Genomic DNA, 20,803 nt, shown 5'->3' with positions numbered 1-20,803 from the left:
TTGCCGTCCTCCTATTGGTCGCTTGGGGAGTCCCCCGCCTGCCTCTTGGGTAGCCGCGGGACCGAGCGGCGTGTTGACGGGAAGTTGCGGCTGCCAGCTAGGCGGACTGGTCGGGTGGAGGCCACACGCCACCCCGAGGCTGCAAAGGCCGCGCGGAGGGGGACGTCGCGTCGCCGGCCTGGAGTCGGGGGAGCCGCAGACCGGGAAGCACCGGGCAGATCGAGGTTTCCGGCGGGTTCGGCGTGGGGAGGCCGGGTCGCAGAGCGCAGCGCGGCCCCTCCTTCTCCAGTTAGGGAGCGAGGCCCAGAGCTGGGCGGCGGCTCGTCCCAGGGCGCACCGCGGCGCAGCCGCCGGGCACAGGCGGGTTAGGCGCGTGGGGGCTGCCGCCGCCGTCGCCGCCGCCCGGACCCTGCAGGGAGCCCTTGGCCCGCTCAGCCGGCCTGGGCGTGGGTGGGGGCCCTGGGGGACGGCAGGCCCACTTGAAGGGTTCGAGTCTGGGCGCTGGCACCTATCAGCTTTAGGCTCTCGGGCCGCTGCAGTCGCGATAATGGTAGCTACCATTTGCCGAGCGCCGAGTCGCGCGACATACTCGCCCTGTGCCATCCGAACAGCAGTCCTATATGATGAGTAGAATTCGTAACCCCATTTTACAGACTAAGAAATTGGGGGCCTGAGGAGCTTTCCCAAGGTCACACAGTTTGTAAAAGCCAGGACGGGGATTCAAACCTGTGCCCTCCTACTCCAGAGTCTGTGCTCTTAACCACTGCATTCGCCTTACATTAACCGCGGTTTCCTCAGGAAGGATATTGCTATTTCCCAGGGTTGTTTGAGGCTTAACTGAAAAAATGTGTCTAAAGCTCGTATCACAGTGCCGGGCATGCACTAAGTGCTCAAGGAGTGATGGCTATTAATACAACACATAACCTCTATATAATAACATTTCATATTGTCTGTCTCCTTTAGGATTTGGGGGCAGAAGGCAGGCATGGTCAGACCCGTTTCACTGACAGGGAAACAGAGACAGGACGTGTCTCTCGCCAAGTCATCCAGCCAGTAAAAGCAGCCAAGCTGGAGCCCAAAGCCAGGTGTCCTGACTCCCAGCGGGGGGCTCCCTGCACCAATCATGAGCCGCCTGCTCTGGAAGAAGGTGGCCGGCGTCGTCGTGCCAGGGCCGGTTCCAGCTCCGGGGCGCTGGGTCTCCAGCTCCGCCCCCGGCCCCGTCTCCAGCGACGGGCAGCTGCAGCCGCTGCAGCAGCAAGTGCCATCCTCAGAGGGCGGGCAGCAGCGGCACAACCCGCTGCACATCCAGATGCTCTCGAGAGGGCTTCACGACCAGATCTTCGGGCACGGCGGGGAGATGCCCGGCGAGGCCGCGGTGCGCCGCAGCATCGAGCACCTGCAGAGGCACGGGCTCTGGGGGCAGCCAGTCGCACCCTTGCCCGACGTGGAGCTGTGCCTGCCGCCCCTCTACGGGGGCAACCTGGACCAGCACTTCCGCCTCCTGGCCCAGAAGCAGAGCCTGCCCTACTTGGAGGCGGCCAACTTGCTATTGCAGGCCCAGCTGCCCCCCCAGCCCCCGAGCTGGGCCTGGGCGGAGGGCTGGACCCGGTACGGCCCCGGGGGGGAGGCCGTACCCGTGGCCATCCCCGAGGAGCGGGCCCTGGTGTTCGACGTGGAGGTCTGCTTGGCAGAGGGAACTTGCCCCACGTTGGCGGTGGCCATATCCCCCTCGGCCTGGTAAGTAGGGGCCGGGGGTGGGGGGCTTTAGCGTGTGGGGTGGGGGGGCAGCTTAATAGTTTGGTTGCGCATTAACTGCACTCCTGCTGTGTGCCAGGTGTTTGTCTAGTCACTGAAATGTAGTGGTGAACTAAACAGGCTTGGCCCCTGCTTTCATGGAGCTCACTTTCTAGTGGGAGGTATTAGAAAACAGGCCGTAAACAGATACCCCAGAAAATGTCAGGGAGTGTTAAGGGCTTTGTGGACAATCACAGTAGAGTGTTGTACTTGAGACTAACGGGGAGGTCACTTGAGATCACCATGATTTGGTGCCTTTATCCCCCCACTCCCACCCCCAGTTACTCTGAAAAGGCATTTGAACAGAATCTATTTGGGGATGCTGTTGGTTATTTTGGGCAGGAGAAATCTTTTTGCGGGACCGTCCTAGGCAACACAAGACATTTAGCATCCCCAGCCTCAGCCCTAAATGCCAGACCCAGCCCCCTCAACATTTCCAAATGCCTCCTGGAGGAGGAGAAACATCAGTTCCTCCCCGCAGCTTCCCAAGCAGGTATTTTGGTCCCAAACAGATATCTCCAATCTCTCTTCTTTTTAAACACCTTTCTAAGTGCTACACCGGTTTCTTTTACAATGATGGCAGTACTGTCCAACTGCTATATGAAAGATGCAATAAGGCCCAGTATCAACAGAGTCCTAAACCGTTTCTCCCCTTTTTTATTCTTCATTCCAGGACTAAAATACTATTTACAGCCTTAATGCTTTCAGGCATGGCCAGCAAAAAGTTGGCAGTTTCTTTATTCCTATTGGAAGCTACATCTTTGTAAAGAAAGCTGCGAAATGTTAAATATGCAGTTGAAAATGGTGAAAACATGGCTAAATAGATAAGGTAGGCATTGATGGCTGAAAAGAGTAAAACTAGATGATTCCTCATTGATTTAGTTCCAGTTACGATGAGAATCACAGTACTTTTGATGTGACTTGATGGTCAAAGTAAAGGGGCCTCCGGCCATCATTTGGAAGGGTAAAATAGGCCTTGATGGCTGCAAGAAAATGAGGAAGCCAGTTACAGAAAAGACTTGTTTTTTGACCTTTTGGTCATTTTTGGCCAATTTACCTGAAGGCCCCTTTTCTTTTCTGTTCCTTCCTCTCTTAACTTTTTCTCTCTCTCTCCTTTCTCTCCCCGTCCTTCCCACCCCTCCTCTCATTCTCATTCCATCCTGGCCGGTGGTAGTGGGGGCATCGCTTAGTTTGTCTGGTGGCAGCAGTCATTTCTGAGGCATAAGCTCACACTGGGTCCTTCCACCTGGGAGTCTGTGATGAGTGGTGGTGGGTGCCAGATGGCAGTCGACTTTCACCTGGGCACGTCCCTGCCACATGGCAGCATAACACTAGGTACCTGATCCAGTCCACCCTTTCCAGTGGGAGGGGGAAGCCTTGGAGAGCCCTGAGCCTCCCACAGGGCAGCTTCCCAAAGGCTCTTGGTAAGTGCTTTTGCTCATCAGGCCAGAGGGACATTACACCGGCCATCAGCATTTACCTAAGATTCACAAGTGAGCTGTAGGTGTTAATGGCATTGATTCCGACTTGTCTTAAATTTGCCAGAGGCATTTGCACTTTGGCTTTCTTTTTTTTTATCACAAGTTGATAGTAAGATGGCTTCGTGCACAGCTGCAGACCTGCGTCTTGACACCAGTATGGCCTTTTTTAAATTGCAACTTAAGTCCCTGTCATCACCATAGCCTCAAATATTTGGTATTCTTCAGCCTTTTTTTCTTTGTAGTTTTTGAGGACTTTGGGCTTTTTGACATGCTGGATTACAAGGCGGGGGGCGGGGGTGCATCTTGGGTCCCTGGGCATATTGCCACAAGTCAGAGTGTGGATTAGATTTTGCCAGTTTTAAAACCACAAACTTCTCTTTTGCTTTTTCTTTCCCCCCTGAAAGAAAGTAGTTTGTGAAACTGTGTTGAGGCAGCTGACCCCCTCCCCTCCGTAAGGGCTGCAGGGAGCGCCTTGGCAGCTGTGGTGGGCACACATGTGGCCTCGTCACTCAGTTTGATGCTGAGTGGGCCTTGACCTTTTGGAACAGTCGGTGGCTTGCAACAGGCCTTTCCTCAGCGGCCATTTCACCGTGTTTTTAGCCTGTGGATCTTGAGCGAACTCCCAGCCTTTTCCTGAGTCAGTGTTGGGCCCCCCACAGGCAGCAAGCACTCTCCCATCCCCACCCCAGCACATTCTCGTACATTGTTTCCATTCTGGCACTTTCCCTGGTCTCTCACTCAGGGTGATTGCTCGGAGAGGCTACAGCACCTTCCACAAGGTGTGTGACTTGTTTTTTTGTCCTTCACAGTCTTTCCAGTGTCAGATGATTCATCCTGTACATTTATGCAGCATTTGCCTTTTTTTTTTTTTTTAACCATTTTAAATTTAAAAAATCTCTATTTGGGTTCTATTATAACTGTCTATTTCTTTACTAGCACGGTGAACACTAGCTGTTTTGTGTGTACAGATGTGAGGGATTGGTAACATTCATAAACACCTCAGAACCAAGCACAGGCTGGGTGAACACGGCCTGACAGACACCTTGATGGCCACGGCTAACATGCCTGCACGGGACACCCAGCACTGTAGCCCTTAATTCCATTTTCATCTATGGAAGCTTAAAAGTAAAGAAGCTTTTATAGACCCTTTTCCCCCACAGCTCCGCACTTAGCTCTGTCAGGGTTAGGAGCACCCCTTGGCCTCACTTGTGTCCCCAGCTGCTAGTGTAGGACCGGGCATGTGGTGGTAGGTGTGAGGTGGGTGTGGTGGAGTGGAAGTTTTAATACCTCCATGGTGAAATTGCCTGCCTCTCGTCTCTCTCAGGTATTCTTGGTGCAGCCGGCGGCTGGTGGAAGAGCGTTACTCTTGGACCAGCCGGCTATCGCCGGCTGACCTCATCCCCCTGGAGATCCCTGCCAATGCCGGCAGCTCCACCCAGCGGGATTGGCAGGAGCAGTTAGTGGTGGGGCACAACGTTTCCTTTGACCGAGCCCACATCAGGGAGCAGTATCTGATCCAGGTAAGGCTCCTGGACCCATCTGCAGGTCTGGCGTGGGGTAGACTAGGAACCCTGATCTCAGTGGCTAGGGAGGGCATTGCTTCTCCTGGCCAGTGTTCCCTCCCCTTCGCTGTAGCTGTAGGGCCTCCTGTTGACCAGGCCTGCCTCTGCTCCCTGTGCCCAGCTGATCTGCCCCCGGGGCCTGCCTTGTACAGGAGGCTTGAGTTGCCACGGGGCAATAATGATCATTATCTTTGAGTAGTAGTTTATGGCTTTACAGGGGTCTTTGGAGGTTCAGAGCCACACAGCCTGGGCTCAAATACTCCTCCAGCCACAGACAAGCAGTGAGAGCACCTTAACATCCCTGAGCCTCACTTTCCTTGTCTGTTGGTGTTGTTAGGTGCCATCAAGTTCGTTCTGACTCACAGTGACCCTGTGTACAGTGAAACAAAACACTGGCTGGTTGTGCGCCATCCTCACGATTGTTGCTGTGTTTGAGCCTGTTGCTATAGCCACTGTGTCAGTCCATCTCACTGAGGGTCTTCCTCTTTTTTGCTGACCCTCTGCTTTATCAAGCATGATGTCCTTCTCCAAGGACTGGTCCCTCCTGATAACATGTCCAAAGTACATGAGATGAAGTCTTGCTGTCCTTGCTTCTAAGGAGCATGCTGGCTGTACTTTTTCCAAGGCAGGTTTGTTTGTTCTTCTGGCAGTCCGTGGTATATTCAGTATTCTTTGCCAACAGTGTAATTCAAATGTATTAGTTCTTCTTTGGTCTTCCTTAATTCGTTGTCCAGCTTTTGCATGTATATGAGGCGATTGAAAATACATGGCTTGATTCATGTGCACCTTAGTCCTCATAGTGACATCTTTGCTTTTTTATTTGTAAAAAGGTAAATAGCAGAAGCTACCTCCGGGTTGTTAGGATTTGAACAATGCGTCTGTGTGAAACACTCAGAACTGCGTCTGGCATGTAGTAACCAGCAACTCTTCATTTTATGAAGAGTGCTTTTTCATTGTGTCTTCACAACAGCCCTTTGAGACAGTCAGGGCAGATGAGAATGCCTTAGACTATAGCTGACGATGGTGCGGCTCTGATAGCCTTGTTTACTTGCCTTGGGCCACAGAGCTGGTGAGTGGCAGGGCTGGGGCTGGAGGCCAAACCTGATATCTCTGAAGGCCTTGTTTTGGCCACCCCACACCCACCTTGGCCCTTAGAGCCGTTGCTGGACGCTGGAGAGCACTTGTGTGTTCGGATCGAGCCAGGCCTGCACCTTCAGGGGTGGCTGGGTTTTGAGAGGGTGGGCCCCTCATGGATCGAGGGAGAAGCGTGAGCAAGCAGGAAGATTCCATGCTTAGTGTTGGAGGGCTTTGTGGTGGGTGTGGAGGCTGTGTGAGGAGCTGAGCTGGGGCTGAGGTTGACACCACTGAAGCAATGGTAGGCTGCCCCTCAGCTGCTTCCTCTCTCCTCCTCTTCCTCAGGGCTCATGCATGCGGTTCCTGGACACCATGAGCATGCACATGGCCATCTCAGGGCTAAGCGGCTTCCAGCGCAGCCTGTGGATGGCTGCCAAGCAGGGCAAGCACAAGGCCCAGCACCTCACACAGAAAGTCCAGAAGTCCCAGAACAAAGCCAGGGGCCCAGCGGTGAGAGCACACTGTGGGTGGGCAGGAATGGGTACTTGGGACCCCCACCCCAGCGCACCTGTCTGGCCTGAGGCCAAGCTAATCTGCTGTGCCACTTGCTCTGCTTCCCAGATCTCATCCTGGGACTGGTTGGACATCAGCAGTGTCAACAACCTGGCGGATGTGCACAGCCTCTATGTAGGGGGGTCTCCCCTAGGGAAGGAGCCACGAGAGCTGTTTGTCAAGGGCAGCATGAAGGACATCCGTGAGAACTTCCAGGTATGGTGCTGGAGGGCAGGGCTGTGGGGAGGTGGGCTTTGGCAAACCCTAGCTGAACCTTGGCAGGTACAGCTGCCAGGCCTGACCATGGGACCCGGCGGTGGTAGTGGGATGGCTGCCCACCCAGCGCCTTTCTGTCACCTTGTGCCAGGACCTGATGCAGTACTGTGCCCAGGATGTGTGGGCCACCTACGAGGTTTTCCAGCAGCAGCTACCGCTATTCTTGGAGAGGTGAGGGGAGCCTGTGCGGGAACCCCTGAGGACCAGTGGGTTCCCATGCCTGGGCCCATGTCATCAGGTAGCAGTGGTTCTTACTCAGGCTGGGGACCTTAGCTTTTCTGAGCTGGAAGAATGGACCCACACTCTGTCCAGTGGTGTCCTCCTGGGCCCTGGACCCTGGGTTTCTGCCGAGGCCTTGGAAGAGAGGGCTGAGGGCTTGTGCCTGTGTTTTTTATGTGCATGGTTCTGGTTTATTAAGCGTGTTCTCTGTACCCAGACCCTAAGCCAAGGGCTTCACATCCATGCTGGTTATGTTTGTTAGTGAATCAGTCTCACCAGGGGCCAGAGACATAAGCATCAGCCAGACCTAGTTCAAATCTTTATTGTATCCTACTTGTTTGACCTTGGGCAAGTTACTTGGTTTCTCTGAGCCTCAGTGTTCTCAGGTGTGACACATACGCAAGTATTACTACCCCAGTTGTGATCTTCTGTGTGTACAGAGTTATTAGCACAGTGCCTGGCACATAGTTATTACTCAGCACGTGGCAGCCATTTTTATCTTTGCCATCAGTAATTCCCACATTATCCCTAAGGGGAGTGTAGGGATTGAATTGTGTCCTCCAAAAATATGTTTTTAATCTTAACTGCTATATTCATGGATGTAATCCCATTTGGGAGTAGGGTTTTCTTGGTTATGTTAATGAGACCATAGCAGTGTAGGGTATGTCCTAAAATCTAATCACTTTTGAGATATAAAAAGAGCAGATTAGGCATAGAAGCAAATAAGCACCAATGGGGGAAAGATAACTACCATGTGGAGAAATCCAAAGAATTTGAGGAGAACGTTAGAGAAACTTGAGACAAGGATTTTCCCCCAGAGCTGATAGAGAGAGCCTTCTCCTAGACCTGGTACCCTGAATTCAGACTTCTAGCCTCCTAAACCATGAGAAAATAAATTTCTGTTCTGTAGAGCCACCCCCTTGTGATATTTTTGTTTCAGTAGCACTAAGAAACTAAGACAGGGAGGGATATTACTTCCGTTTTGTAGATGGAAGAACTGAGGTTCAAAGAGATGAAGTAACTTGCTCAGGGTCCATGCTAGAATGTGGTAGAGCTGGGATTTAAACCTGTGGCTGGCTGGCTTTAGAGATGTGCCATGGGGTGGTTAGGTTGAGGCTTGCCAGACTGGCTCAGGGATTGAGCCAAAGCCTTGCCTCCTGTGATCGTTCACGGCAGCCCTTGGGGTTTGCCCCCAGGTGTCCCCACCCAGTGACTCTGGCCGGCATGCTGGAGATGGGTGCCTCCTACCTGCCTGTCAACCAGAACTGGGAGCGTTACTTAGCGGAGGCCCACAGCACCTATGAGGAGCTCCAGCGGGAGATGAAGAACTCGCTGATGGACCTGGCCAATGATGCCTGCCAGCTGCTCTCAGGAGACAGGTAGCCAGACCCAGGGAGGGGGCGGCATCTAGGCAGAGGACGGGACAGGCAGGAGGCCTGGCCTTCAGCTTGGCCTGAGCCCTCCCCTGGTGGACTGGCTGTGTAGGTACAAAGAGGACCCCTGGCTCTGGGACTTGGAGTGGGACCTGCAAGAATTTAAGCAGAAGAAAGCAAAGAAGGTGAAGAAGAAGGAGCCAGCCACAACCAGCAAGTTGCCCACCACGGGGGCTGGGGCCCCTGGGGATCCCAAGGATCAGGAAGGTGGGGAGCATGGGTGGGAGGTGGGGCAGGGATAATCCCTGGGGAGGTCCCAGGACCCAGGCATCACTCCAGCCTTCTGGAGATGAACATGCTGGGGGTAGGTCTTTCTGGGAGTCTCTTCCTCTGTTCCTGACTGTCCTCTGTGACCTTGGACAGACCCTGGCCCCCCCAGTGAGGAGGAGGAGTTTCAGCGAGATGCTGCAGCCCGTGCCTGCCTGCAGCAGCTGAAGGGGACCACAGAGCTCCTGCCCAAGCGGCCCCAGCACCTTCCTGGACACCCTGGGTGAGCCCCTCATGCCCCCGCTCTCTAGCCGCCCCTGGTCTGGGCTCCCCTTACAGTGCTCCCTTACTCAGGGACTTCATTCACCCAGCTTCCAGCACGCATTCATTGTCTACTCTAGTCCACGGCTTCCTTTACTCGGTACCAGCACACCGAGCACCGGCCATGTGCCAGCTCCCACGGCAGCGCTGGGGACTCAGATAGGAACATAGTCTCCTCTGTCAGGTGGCTCCTTCCCCCTAGGAGGAGCGACATGCAGACCAGCCAGTGCAGCTGATGTTTATATCCATGGTGAGACATGAGAGTGACAGGTGTGGAGGCAGCGCCTAGCACTGCTTGGGGAAACTGGGGAAGGCTTCCTTGAGGAGGTGACCCTTCACTTGAGCCTCATAGAGTGGGCAGATGAGGAAATAAGGGTAGTCAGAGTGAACCACAGATGTCGACTTTGCTGCTTGCATGAGCCTGAGAGTGAGTGCCTCCTTAAATTTTGTGCTCTGGGCACCTCACCTGCCTTACCCTGGTCCCAGCCCTGGTGAACGGCATGTGAGACATGGGGCTCTGAAGGCCCTGGTGTGTCTCGAGTGGCAGGGAGCTCTGATCGTGGGAGGCAGATCTGCTCCTTCCTCAGGCCACAGATGTCCTGGATGCAGTGGAGCTTGGGAAGGGAGCTTGGCCCTGTGCTGGGGTATGCTTGTGGGTCCTGGCTTCAGAATAGCCCTGTGAGGCTAATGTGGGGTCTTTCCTTTTGAGATCATTTGTATTCTGTGGGGTTTCCATAGGAATCCTGGCCAAAGCACCCCAGAAAAGGGGACGGTGACTTTAGGCTGGGGTCCTCAGAAAGCCCTGGGCCCTTGGACGGTGGATGGGGCACACCGTGGGAGAGGAACCTTCTTAGCAGTTACACGCTGCCCCTCTATCACTGTGACACTGCTTTCTTCCCTGGTGGGGCGTAGGTGGTACCGGAAGCTCTGCCCTCGGCTAGACGACCCTGAATGGACTCCAGGCCCCAGCCTCATCAGCCTGCAGATGCGGGTCACACCCAAACTCATGGCACTGACTTGGGATGGCTTCCCTCTGCACTACTCAGAGCGGCATGGCTGGGGCTACCTGGTGCCCGGGCGGCGGGACAACCTGGCTAAGGTGCCAGTGGGCACCGCCCTAGCATCGGCTGGGGTGGCCTGCCCCTATGGGTAAGGTTCAGGGAAGCGAGGGGCTAGAGCCTAGGGACCCTTTCCCCTTGCTAGAGAAACCAAGGCCAGCGCAGGCTGGTGGGAAGAGCCTGGGTCCAGGAGTTGGGGCTCTCCTTCCTTTTCCATGGCTCCCCTTTCCTCTGAGCCACAGAGCCCTGTTGGAGTTGGGTTGGGGGTGCAGCACTCAAAGCCCGGAGGACTAGGGCTCTGCTCTTGGGCCCAGCAGCACAGCTGAGTTTCCAGGAACATGCAGAGGGAGGGCTTACAGAAGTGTCAGGGGAGATGGGGCTTGCTTGCTTTCTTTTCTGAGTGTAATTTATTGAGTGCTTATTATGTGCAGTTGTCAAACAGAACAATAGGATACTGTGTGGTTTAAAATCAGGAAAGGTGTGCATTAGGGTTGCATCCTTTCACCATACTTACTCAGTCTGTATGCTGAGCAAATAATCTGAGAAGCTGGACTGTATGAAGAAGAACACGGTGTAAGGATTCAAGGAAGACTCATTAATGAGCTGTGATAGTGCAGATAACACAACCTTGCTTGCTGAAAGTGTAGAGGACTTGAAACGTTTACTGATGAAGATCAAAGACTGTAGCCTTCAGTATGGATTATATAGCTCAACATAAAGAAAATAGAAAATCCTCACAACTGGACCAATAAGCAACATCATGATAAATGGAGAAAATACTGAAGTTGTCTAGGATTTCATTTTACTTGGATCTATAGTCAATGCCCATGGAAGCAGCAGTCAAGAAGTCATAAATGACGCGTTGCATTGGGCAGATCTGCTGCGAAAGACCTCTAAAGTGTTGAAAAGCAAAGACGTCACCTTGAGGACTAAGGTGTGCCTGACCCAAGTCATGGCGTTTTTGACTGTCTCTTGTGCATGTGAAAGCTAGACTGTGAATAAGGAAGGCTGAAGAAGAATCGATGCCTTTGAGTTATGGTGTTGGCGAAGAACATTGAATATACCTTGAACTTCCAGAAGAATGAACAAATCTGTGTTGGAAGAAGTACAGCCAGAATGCTCCTTAGAAAAGAGAGTGGCAAGACTTCATCTCAAATACTTTGGACATGTTATCTGGGGGGACCAGTCCCTGGAAAAATAAATCATGCTTGGTAAAGTGGAGGGTCAGTGAAAAAGAGGAAGACCCTCAATGAGGTGGATTGCCACAGTGACTGCAACAATGGGCTCAAACATAGCAACCATTGTGAGGATGGCACAGGACCAGGCAGTGTTTCGTTCTGTTGTACATTGTACAACTTGACCGAACCTAACAACAACAGTTATATGCCAGGCACTGTTTATAAGCATTTTGTAGTGCTTATCTTATTTGTTCCTTAAGCAGCCCCATGAAGTAGGATGGTTATTCTCATTTTACAGTTGACAAAACAAAGGCCTAGGGAAGATAATTGACTTGTCTGAGATCACAGACCCTGAGCTTTTGACAGGCAGGTGTGTTGGGGAGAAGCCATGGCACTTGAAGTGGCCCAGAATCAAGAGTCCTGGCTCTGCAGGGCAGCTTGAGACATTTGTGAGGTCTTTGGACAGAAGGGGTTAGGTGGCTTGGTCCTTTGAGCCAAAGGGTGGTCAGGAACCAGCCTAGGACAGCACTGGGCCCTGACTTGCCAGCTGCTCTGCTCCCAAAGCTTGTCTTGGGGAGGTAGCAGCTCTGGTGTACTGATTTGAGGAGCTTGATTTGATCAGACGAGGCCTGGGACCCCTGCTGGCCAGCAGTGTGCTGTGTCACTTTGGTTTGTCGATCCTTGTCTGAAGAGCAGGGCAAGTACTGCCTAGTTCTGCCTCAGAGATGATTCTGAGGATTAAAGGGATTCTGGAAGGCCTCCGGCGAGCTACCTGGCCCAGGGCGGGCACCCAGTAATCAGAGGCTGCTGCTGCTGTTCTCTGCCCAGAGCCATCGAGTCCCTGTACAGGAAGCACTGTCTCGAACAGGGGAAGCAGCAGCCGGAGCCCCAGGAGGCAGGCATGGCGGAGGAGTTCCTGCTTACTGACAACAGCACCATGTGGCAGATGGTGAGGGCAGGCTCCAACCTGAGCTCTGGGGCAGGGTCTGTCCCCCTCCCAGGGAAGAGGCGACGTTTGGGGTGAGGGACGGGGCACTGGATGTACCAAGGAGTTGCTCACTCCAGGCTGGCCTGGGCTGTCTGAGTGTCCTGCAGGGAGGGGGCTGGTGGATTCGGGCCGACCCAGCGCCTGCATCACTCCCTTGGTCCCTGGGCTTATCCAGGTGGAAGAACTGGGCTGCTTAGAACTGGAGGCTGAGGCCAAGATGGAGAACTTTCAAGCAGCAGTGCTGGGTCAACCTTCAGTTCTGGTGAGCGGGGTGCCTGCTCTGGGATTCTCTGCGTGGGTGTTGGGCAGTAGGGGCCTGCTCTTGCCCAGGTAGCTATTCCTGCTGGAGAGCTCCCCAGGTTTTGGGTGGGAGATGCTCCCCTGCCCTTGGGTGGCCCCACATCTGTTGGAGGCCAAGGAGGGGCTTGAGGCCTCATGGCCATGCTGTTATCTCCTAGCTCACCTGGCCACAGTTGCAGGCCCTTGTCCCACCTCCTACCCCATGGCCCTCGCTGAATGCAGGTGCTGGATCAGGGCCTGATCTAGGTGTGTGGCCCCCACAGACTGCCCCTGGTGATCCCAAAATCAGCAAGCCCACCTTTCATCATGGCAACGGACCTTACAACGATGTGGATGTCCCTGGCTGTTGGTTTTTCAAGCTGCCTCACAAGGTGTGTGTCCTGGTTCACACCCTGTCCCGTGGTGTCCTCACTGCTCAAGGCCCACAGCAGGCCTCTAGAGTGATCAGACCAAGAGTCTGCCATTTTTGAGGGAATGGAAGTAGTGGGACAGGGAATGATCTTGGGCAAATACCTCGATCTCTTTAAGCCTATGTTTTTTTTCTGTAAATTGGGTGGTGAGGGGCCTGGTGGTGGCACCATATTCAGTATGTGATAGGTTCTTGTGACTGATAGCTGTTACTGTGGGGGGAGCCAGCAGTGTTGTGTCTCTGTCTTAGTGCCTGCCTAGTTTGTGTGTGGGGATTCAATCAGGGATCTGCCCCAGACGGTTGGAGGTTCTGGGCCAGGTGTTGGGAGGAACCCAGGTCCACAGGACATGGTTCCCCAGCCAGGGGTCTGCCACTTGCCTCCAGCCCCTATTGCCTTTGCCCTCTCCAGGATGGTAACAGCTGCAACGTGGGCAGCCCCTTTGCCAAGGACTTCCTGCCCAAGATGGAAGATGGCACCCTGCAGGCTGGCCCAGGAGGTGCCAGTGGGCCCCGCGCCCTGGAAATCAACAAAATGATTTCTTTCTGGAGGAATGCCCATAAACGCATCAGGTGGGCCACCGTGGGAGCGCAGAGACAGGCCTGTGTCCCTGGCCAGGTTTCTGTAGCCCTGAGACTCCCTTCCTCCACCTTCCCTCCAGGGGCCCCTGACTTGGCCTGGGCAGCAACAGAGGGACAGCCTAGCTGTGGTCTAGAGGCGTGGCTGCTTGTCCTGGTGCCACATGACCTCGGGCAAGTCTCTCCCTCTCCAGCTTCAGCTTCCTTGTTTATGTCAGAAGAGTTGTATTGTAGGACCTCGGTGGTCCTCCCAACTCTAAATGAGCCCTTGCTGGAGCCATGGGATGTGGCTGAGGACCATGGAGGGCTGGTGGCCTGTAGCCCTGTTGGGTGCTGGAAGTGCGTCCTGTGGGTTGGGAATGACAAATGGATTCATCTTGAAAGTCAGTTCCAAGGTTGTGGCTGTCTGCACACTGTTTTGAGAAGGAAGAGTGCTGTGATGGGCTGGCAAAGTCTGCCCTGAGCATGGGAAGAGGCAGTGGTGGCAGTGGCTGATGTTGGACACCTCATGAATACCCAGGGATGGGGCAGAAGCTGTCAGGGAGGCCTGGTCTGTTCCCAGATCTGATGCTCCTGGTTGGTGTATTCTAGGGCCCCAGGCCTTGGCTGAGCCAGGGCCCATCCTGAGTCAAGTCAGTAGGAAGAGGGTTGAGGCCGGGCAAGGAGGGGGCACAGCAGCCCTGAAGCTGGGCAGGTGAGGGCCATGGTGGGCTGGGAGGTGGTGTCTGCTCCCCCGAGCTGTGCTGATCCTCAGCCTGTCTGTCCCCACAGTTCCCAGATGGTGGTGTGGCTGCCCAGGTCAGCTCTGCCCCGTGCTGTGACCAGGTATGGCCTGCTGAGTGGTTGTGGGGATAGGCGAACTGAGTGGGGCAGGCCCTAGGGGTCATGGCCAGATGCTGATGGGATTCATTTCCCCACCCCCACAGGCACCCGGACTATGATGAGGAAGGCCACTATGGGGCCATCCTGCCCCAGGTGGTGACTGCCGGCACCATTACCCGCCGGGCTGTGGAGCCCACATGGCTCACTGCTAGCAATGCTCGGGTATGTGGCCTCTGCACTTCTGGCGCCTGCTCTTTCTCTCTTACCTGTCTCTAGAAACTGGGATCTAGTAGGCCTTTAGGGACTTAGTGAGGCGCACGAATAGGAATCTAAAAGCTGGGTCAGGCAGGACTGGAATTCAAACGTGCCTTCACGACTCTTACTTACTCCTTCAGCAGACGTGATTTAGGCACCTGCCCTTGACTGGACACTTACAGGCACAATAATACAGCTTTTGTGGAGATTAGATGAGACCCTGTAGGTGAGGGGCCTGGTGTGGGGCCAGGCGTAGAGTAGGGCTTGCTTACCTGTCAGCCCCACGGCTAATACGTGGTTACACCCGGAAATGTGGAATTTGGGAGCAGTGGTATCTGGCATGGGGTCTGGGTGGCGCAGTGGTTAAGAGCTCGGCTGCTAACCAAAAGGTCGGCAGTTCGAATCTACCAGCTGCTCCTTGGAAACCCTATGGGGCCGTGCTGCTCTATCCTATATGGTCACTATGAGTCCGAATCTACTCGACAACAATGGGTTTTGTATCTGGCATTTCCTGAGGCCGTCCCTCAGGAAATACCCCAGCATTCTCTCCACTCTGATTCCAGGAACAGGGTGGGTGGGAGGAGTCTCATTTGAGTGTGTAGGTAGGGCCTGACCTTGCTTTTCCTGCAGCCTGACCGAGTAGGCAGTGAGTTGAAAGCGATGGTGCAGGCCCCACCCGGCTACGTCCTCGTGGGTGCTGATGTGGACTCACAGGAGCTGTGGATTGCAGCTGTGCTTGGAGACGCTCACTTTGCTGGCATGCACGGTAAGCAGGAGCCTGGTTGGGCAAGGGTGGAGGCAGCCCGACATCTTGGGGTCCAGGTGGGTGGGCAGAATGTGTGGGAGCCTCCCTTCTCAGTCCTGCCTTGTTCCCCAGGCTGCACGGCCTTCGGGTGGATGACACTGCAGGGCAGGAAGAGCAGGGGCACCGATCTACACAGTAAGACAGCCGCCACGGTGGGCATCAGCCGCGAGCACGCCAAGGTCTTCAACTATGGCCGCATCTATGGGGCTGGGCAGCCCTTTGCTGAGCGCCTGCTAATGCAGTTCAACCACCGGCTCACACAGCAGGAGGCTGCCGAGAAGGCCCAGCAGATGTATGCTGTCACCAAGGGCCTCCGCAGGTGAGGGCCCCTCCCCATCCACGTTACCCTTTATGGCCTCACGCCTGCTTTACCATTGCTTCACTGTCCCTGTCTCTTCTACCTCTTGCTCATCACCTGAGCCCTCACCTGGCCCCTCTCCTTCAGACCTCTGTGACCTAGCTCCGGGATGGTTTGTCCTTGGCGTTGTGACATTTGTTTCCAAGCCAGCCCTAAACTCGTAGGGTTAAAGCTGTACTTTTGGTATGTTGTCACCAACAGATAGCGGGTCAACCGCTCTGGTCATGCAGTAGTGCAGGGAGTGCAAACTCAAGAACACGTATAGGTAGTGAGAGCGAGTGAAGCAGGCAGGTGTAAGACAGTAGTTAACAGGAAGGCTTATGCAAAGCTGCAGCATTTAAGCTGATTTTGATCTAGGAGAAATCTTTCCAGGCTTCCAGTTTACTAGCCTAGCTGCAAAGTATGTGTTTGCTCTGACAGGGAGAGGCCGTGGTAGTAATACAGCCTGTGTGCCCAGGGCCTCAGCAGCCTCCTCGGAGGGTCAATGTGTGAGGGAGGAGGTACATTTATAGCTTCCTCAGGTGTAAGATTGAGTCCACATTTAATTAGCTGACTGTTTCATTGTGGAAATTTACCTCATGAAAGAATAAAAGCTAAATAAGTGATAAACGGTGTAGCGGTGACTGCATAAACGTGGAAGAGGGGAGCCCGCATATTGTCCAGACTAGATGGGAGGTGCCTCAGTGTCGAATGAGGTGGGGTTGGATGTGGCTCTCACCGTGGGCTGGAGGCCACAAGGCCAGTGATGAGAAGTCAGGTTGAGCCTTACTTGTGAAGACTTTGAAGGCCTCACAGAGGAGTTTGGACGGTGGCACAGGAAGGAGGTGGGGAAACCTTGGTGCACTTGGAGCAGGTGAGTGACCTGCGTCTGGAGCCTGGTGATGGTCCATAGATTAGACTGAAGCCGAGAGTCTTGGGAGAGGGATGGGAGAGGATAGGTATGCCAGGCCTGGTTGTACGTACTCCCATTTTCTGCTTCTCCACGTGCCCTGTTCCCTTTAAGGAGCAGTCTGTCCTTTATTGCTGCCATGCTGGAGTCTGGGTTTTGGGGTCACAAAGGCCTGGGTGCCTCTCTGGGCCCCACCTCTTCCTAGCTATGTGACCCCAGCAAGTCACTTCAGCCTCTCTATGCCTTTGCTTCCTCCTCTGAAGTAGAGCCTGTGGGGAACAGGCAAAGTCCCCAGGGTGGCTGCAGAATTGGAATGAAGTAGTGTGTGAGCATTCCCAGCCCAGGGCTTGGCATAGAGGATGCTCTCCCATGGGAATGATGGTGGTGACACTGCCTCTAGGTATCGGCTGTCGGATGAGGGCGAGTGGCTGGTGAGGGGGTTGGACCTCCCCGTGGACAGGACTGAGGATGGCTGGGTTTCCCTGAAGGATCTACGCAAGATCCAGAGAGAAGCTTCAAGGAAGTGAGAACCTTCTGTGTGTTAAGGATGGAGGGAGGGGTCTGGGCTGGCCCAGAAGAGCTGGGATGCCTTTTTTTTTTTTTTTTAAAGCTGAGACGCTAAAAGACAAAAGCTTGCCCTCTTTTTGTTCCTGGTCCTCCAGGTCACGCTGGAAGAAGTGGGAGGTGGTTGCTGAACGAGCATGGATTGGGGGTACAGAGTCAGAAATGTTCAATAAGCTGGAGAGCATTGCCATGTCTGACACGCCGCGTACCCCGGTGCTGGGCTGCCGCATCAGCCGAGCCCTGGAGCCCTCGGCTATCCAGGGGGAGGTATCTTGGCCACTCTTGGAGCATGGGGAGAGGGCCCCAGGGGGGGCAGGGCTTCTTCCCAGCCTTACTGATGTGTGCAGATGAGGCCAGCGTGGAGCTTTTCCTGGGGCTTCTGTACCACCACCTCCTCCCCACACAGAGCTGACTGGGGTGTGGCAGAGCCCCTCTCACCTGTGCCCACCTCCCTCCCCCAGTTTATGACTAGCCGTGTGAACTGGGTGGTGCAGAGCTCTGCTGTGGACTACTTACACCTCATGCTTGTGGCCATGAAGTGGCTGTTTGAGGAGTTTGGCATCGACGGGCGCTTCTGCATCAGCATCCATGATGAGGTTCGCTACCTGGTGCGGGAGGAGGACCGCTACCGCGCTGCCCTGGCCCTGCAGATCACCAACCTCCTGACCAGGTATGTGGGGCTGGGGCCTCTCTGGCTGGCCGCATAGCTCATGCGCGAGGCTTTGGTTGAGAGACCCTTGGACCCACCTGAGCAGCCCTTATCTGTGAATTTTCATCTCCCCAGAAATAAACGTTGCAGCTTTTATCTCTAATTTAAAAACGAAACAGTTGTAAGATCCTAGAAAGACTGGTCTCAACTTTTTAAAGAGATTTCTTGGGTTTGAAAATGACACATACCATTGAGGTGATGACAGGGTCAGGGGGGTTGTTCCAAAGAGTAGTTTGCAAACTGTGCTCCCAAAGGAACACAGCTTTCTGATTTGAAAACAAATGACAGGAAACTTTCCTCGATTCATTGAAAATTGAGGTATTTTTCTTCCATAAATGTCTTAAGTGCCAAAAGTTTGTTATTCTGACAGAAAATCTTGTGAATGGGAAAACTGAAATGTGACTTAAAAATGTTTTATATATAGGGAGTTGAATTTTTTCATAGTAAACTTTCTAGTTCATACAGTTGAATTAAATGATACTACAGTTCCATGTTGATCTGCCATTCAGAACTGGTTTGGGAACCGTTATCTATCCTGGTTAATAGGTGAATAACAGCTGTTTACAGCACTCAGCACTGTCTTCATTGTTCTCTTAATCATCTCCTGGGAGTTAGGCTTAACAAAGCTAACAAAAAGGCCTCATATCTCCCTCAGACATTGGCCCAATAATTGAAAGAAAATTTTTTACATCAATAAAGTGAACCAAACTGGGGGGGAAAAGCGTGTTGGGTCCAGAATTGCATTTCAGTATCTCAGTAGGAGGCATTAGGCTTCTCCATGCTGGGCCCTTGGCTTTCTTGGCTTAGCCAAATGCACAGAGGGTTGGGCTCAGGGAGGCTCTGCTCTGAGGGGTACCTGGTCGTTTCTCCTGGGTGACCCTGTGCCCCCAGCAGGGACGGGCCTGTGAGAGGAGACCGGCTCTCTTTCAGGTGCATGTTCGCCCACAAGCTGGGTCTGAGTGACCTGCCTCAGTCGGTCGCCTTTTTCAGTGCAGTCGATATTGACCGGTGCCTCAGGAAGGAAGTGACCATGGACTGTAAAACCCCTTCCAACCCAACTGGGATGGAAGGGAGATACGGGATTCCCCAGGGTGAGCACACTGCATTTATTCTTCATTATGCATAGGATGTATGGTCGACTAGAACATGATCTTGGCCAACAGGAAGCTTGGTCGCTAGAGAAATCATTCCTGACGTGTGCTGTATTCTAAGCTGTTTCAGTTCAGAAGGTGCCTTGGGTCCAGAAGGAACTCGATGTTCAAGTTACAAAGGGATGTTTGTTTCTAGGAAGCTGTTCATAGTAAATGAAGAAACCAGAGCTTCAGATATTCCATCTGTAACTGTCCCCTTGCCAACCACACCGAAGTTGTTTAAAGAGTATTGTGTAACATCAAAGTGCATTCTTAGATGAAAAGAAACTGTTTTGAATGCCAAACAAGTAAAGAAGGTGGCTTACTTTTATTTTATACAAAAGAAAACAGACCCTTCTCAACAGTCAGCCCTCCTACCCTCCTTTTTTTGACCTTAACATTAAGCTCCTTTTTCACTTCTGAGCTCTGTGCTACTTCCTCAGGAGGCATCCTAACCAATCTGCACTATTTTTCAGGTGAAGCGCTGGATATTTACCAGATAATTGAACTCACCAAAGGCTCCTTGGAAAAACGAAGCCAGCCTGGACCATAGCTCTGCCTGGAGGCTCTGTTTTTGCTCCCGTGGAGCTTCATCGGGGCGGTGCAGGCTCCCAAACTCAGGCTTTCAGCTGTGCTTTTTGCAAAAGGGCTTGCCTAAGGCCAGCCATTTTCAGTAGCAAGACCTGCCAAGAACGATTAACTGACGGTGCAGTTGAGTTCAATGGGTTCGGAACCAAAATGCCAACACTGGTGCAGGCTGTAAGACGAGGGGGCACTGTTGCTTGTTGGGCAAAAAGAAAGCAGAAGCCCCAAAGTTCACATTAACTCAGGCATTTCGTTTCTTTTTTCCTTTTCTTTTTGGCTGGTTCTTCGTTCTGTCCCCCGTGCTCTGATGCAGTGCCCTGGAAGGGGAGAGAAGTGATGCTGTAACGTGAGAAGCCTGCTCTGAGGCAGTAGAAATAATAAAAAAACAAAAAACCCTTCATCTTCGCATCAAAGCCTGTGTTAGTCATGCTTTACCCCTTCCCCACTCATGGGAGGAAACTGCTGAAGAAGGGAAAGGCCTCCAAAGTAGAGTAGGGCAGTGCTAACTCCATTCCTTTGGACTTACTTACACCTACAGACATTCAGGGGCCACAAGATGACAGAGATGGAGCCGAGCAAGAGCCTCAGGTGTCAGAATGTTACACAGCCCTCCTGAGCTCATGTGCCCAGTAGATTACGTAGAGGGAGTTGATGGGGCCAGGTGCACTGTGGCTTGGAGCATAATAATCTGAAGAATGCAGATTCAAATGTTTTGAAAAGCCAGAAATCTACGGTTTTATGTAAACTTCTAATTTTGAAATAAGCATGGGCCATGAGTTTTGCTACTTCTATCTAGACAAACCTAAAATGAATATTCTAGGTGTCAGAGGTAAGGAAACATTGGGCTCCGATCCAAAGATGCTGCAGGGATGGGGCATGATATTGTAGCTGGTAGAACTAAGGGAGAGGAACAAAACCAGAGGGCAAAGGAGCTTAAGAAACTCCATTTGGCATGAACTGAAGGATGCTTTATATAAACTTAGCAAAGAGTGGCCCTACTTTGAAGACAAAGTAGACTGGTTTCTGAGTCAAATGCTGTGGCTATTCATACTCCAATGATTCAGAAGGTCACAGGAAGAAGACCCACAGCAAGACCTTGTTCTGTCACTGTCCATTCCTGGAAATGTCCATCGGAAATGCACGTAAGTCTGGGCTACTTGGTGAGACGCAGGCTCAAAAGTGTACAGCCCTTAAGAGTTCCTTAGTTCTGTTTTGGCCTGGCCTCCTCTGATGCCCTTTCCCTGTCTGTCGGTTCTTG

The 20,803-nt window shown here is 53.1% G+C and overlaps 2 protein-coding genes across 2 annotated transcripts in view; one reads left to right on the top strand and one right to left on the bottom strand.

The window, feature by feature from the left end:
• The first annotated feature begins 46 nt into the window (after nucleotides 1–46).
• On the top strand, nucleotides 47–20,693 carry POLG (DNA polymerase gamma, catalytic subunit). The gene is made up of 23 exons (XM_004370623.2): nucleotides 47–224; nucleotides 964–1,737; nucleotides 4,600–4,795; nucleotides 6,257–6,421; nucleotides 6,533–6,679; nucleotides 6,831–6,910; nucleotides 8,155–8,337; nucleotides 8,444–8,598; nucleotides 8,755–8,881; nucleotides 9,832–10,068; nucleotides 11,984–12,104; nucleotides 12,319–12,405; nucleotides 12,707–12,814; nucleotides 13,262–13,422; nucleotides 14,200–14,253; nucleotides 14,355–14,472; nucleotides 15,136–15,271; nucleotides 15,383–15,629; nucleotides 16,958–17,080; nucleotides 17,220–17,388; nucleotides 17,583–17,791; nucleotides 18,761–18,921; nucleotides 19,437–20,693. Exons 2-23 carry the CDS (start codon nucleotides 1,124–1,126, stop codon nucleotides 19,511–19,513), a joined length of 3,675 nt encoding a protein of 1,224 aa, XP_004370680.1. The 5' UTR covers nucleotides 47–224; nucleotides 964–1,123; the 3' UTR covers nucleotides 19,514–20,693.
• Nucleotides 19,776–20,803, bottom strand: part of FANCI (FA complementation group I) — an 80,223-nt gene continuing 79,195 nt past the window's right edge. The window contains 1 exon segment of the mRNA XM_004370622.2: nucleotides 19,776–19,862. Coding sequence (XP_004370679.1) covers nucleotides 19,782–19,862 — 81 coding nt within the window. The 3' untranslated portion in view covers nucleotides 19,776–19,781.

Source organism: Trichechus manatus, unplaced genomic scaffold (genome assembly GCF_000243295.1).
Source record: "Trichechus manatus latirostris isolate Lorelei unplaced genomic scaffold, TriManLat1.0 scaffold00009, whole genome shotgun sequence".
NCBI lineage: Eukaryota > Metazoa > Chordata > Mammalia > Sirenia > Trichechidae > Trichechus > Trichechus manatus.
Note: the sequence above shows the minus strand (reverse complement) of the source record. Positions and strands in the feature narration are given on the sequence as shown.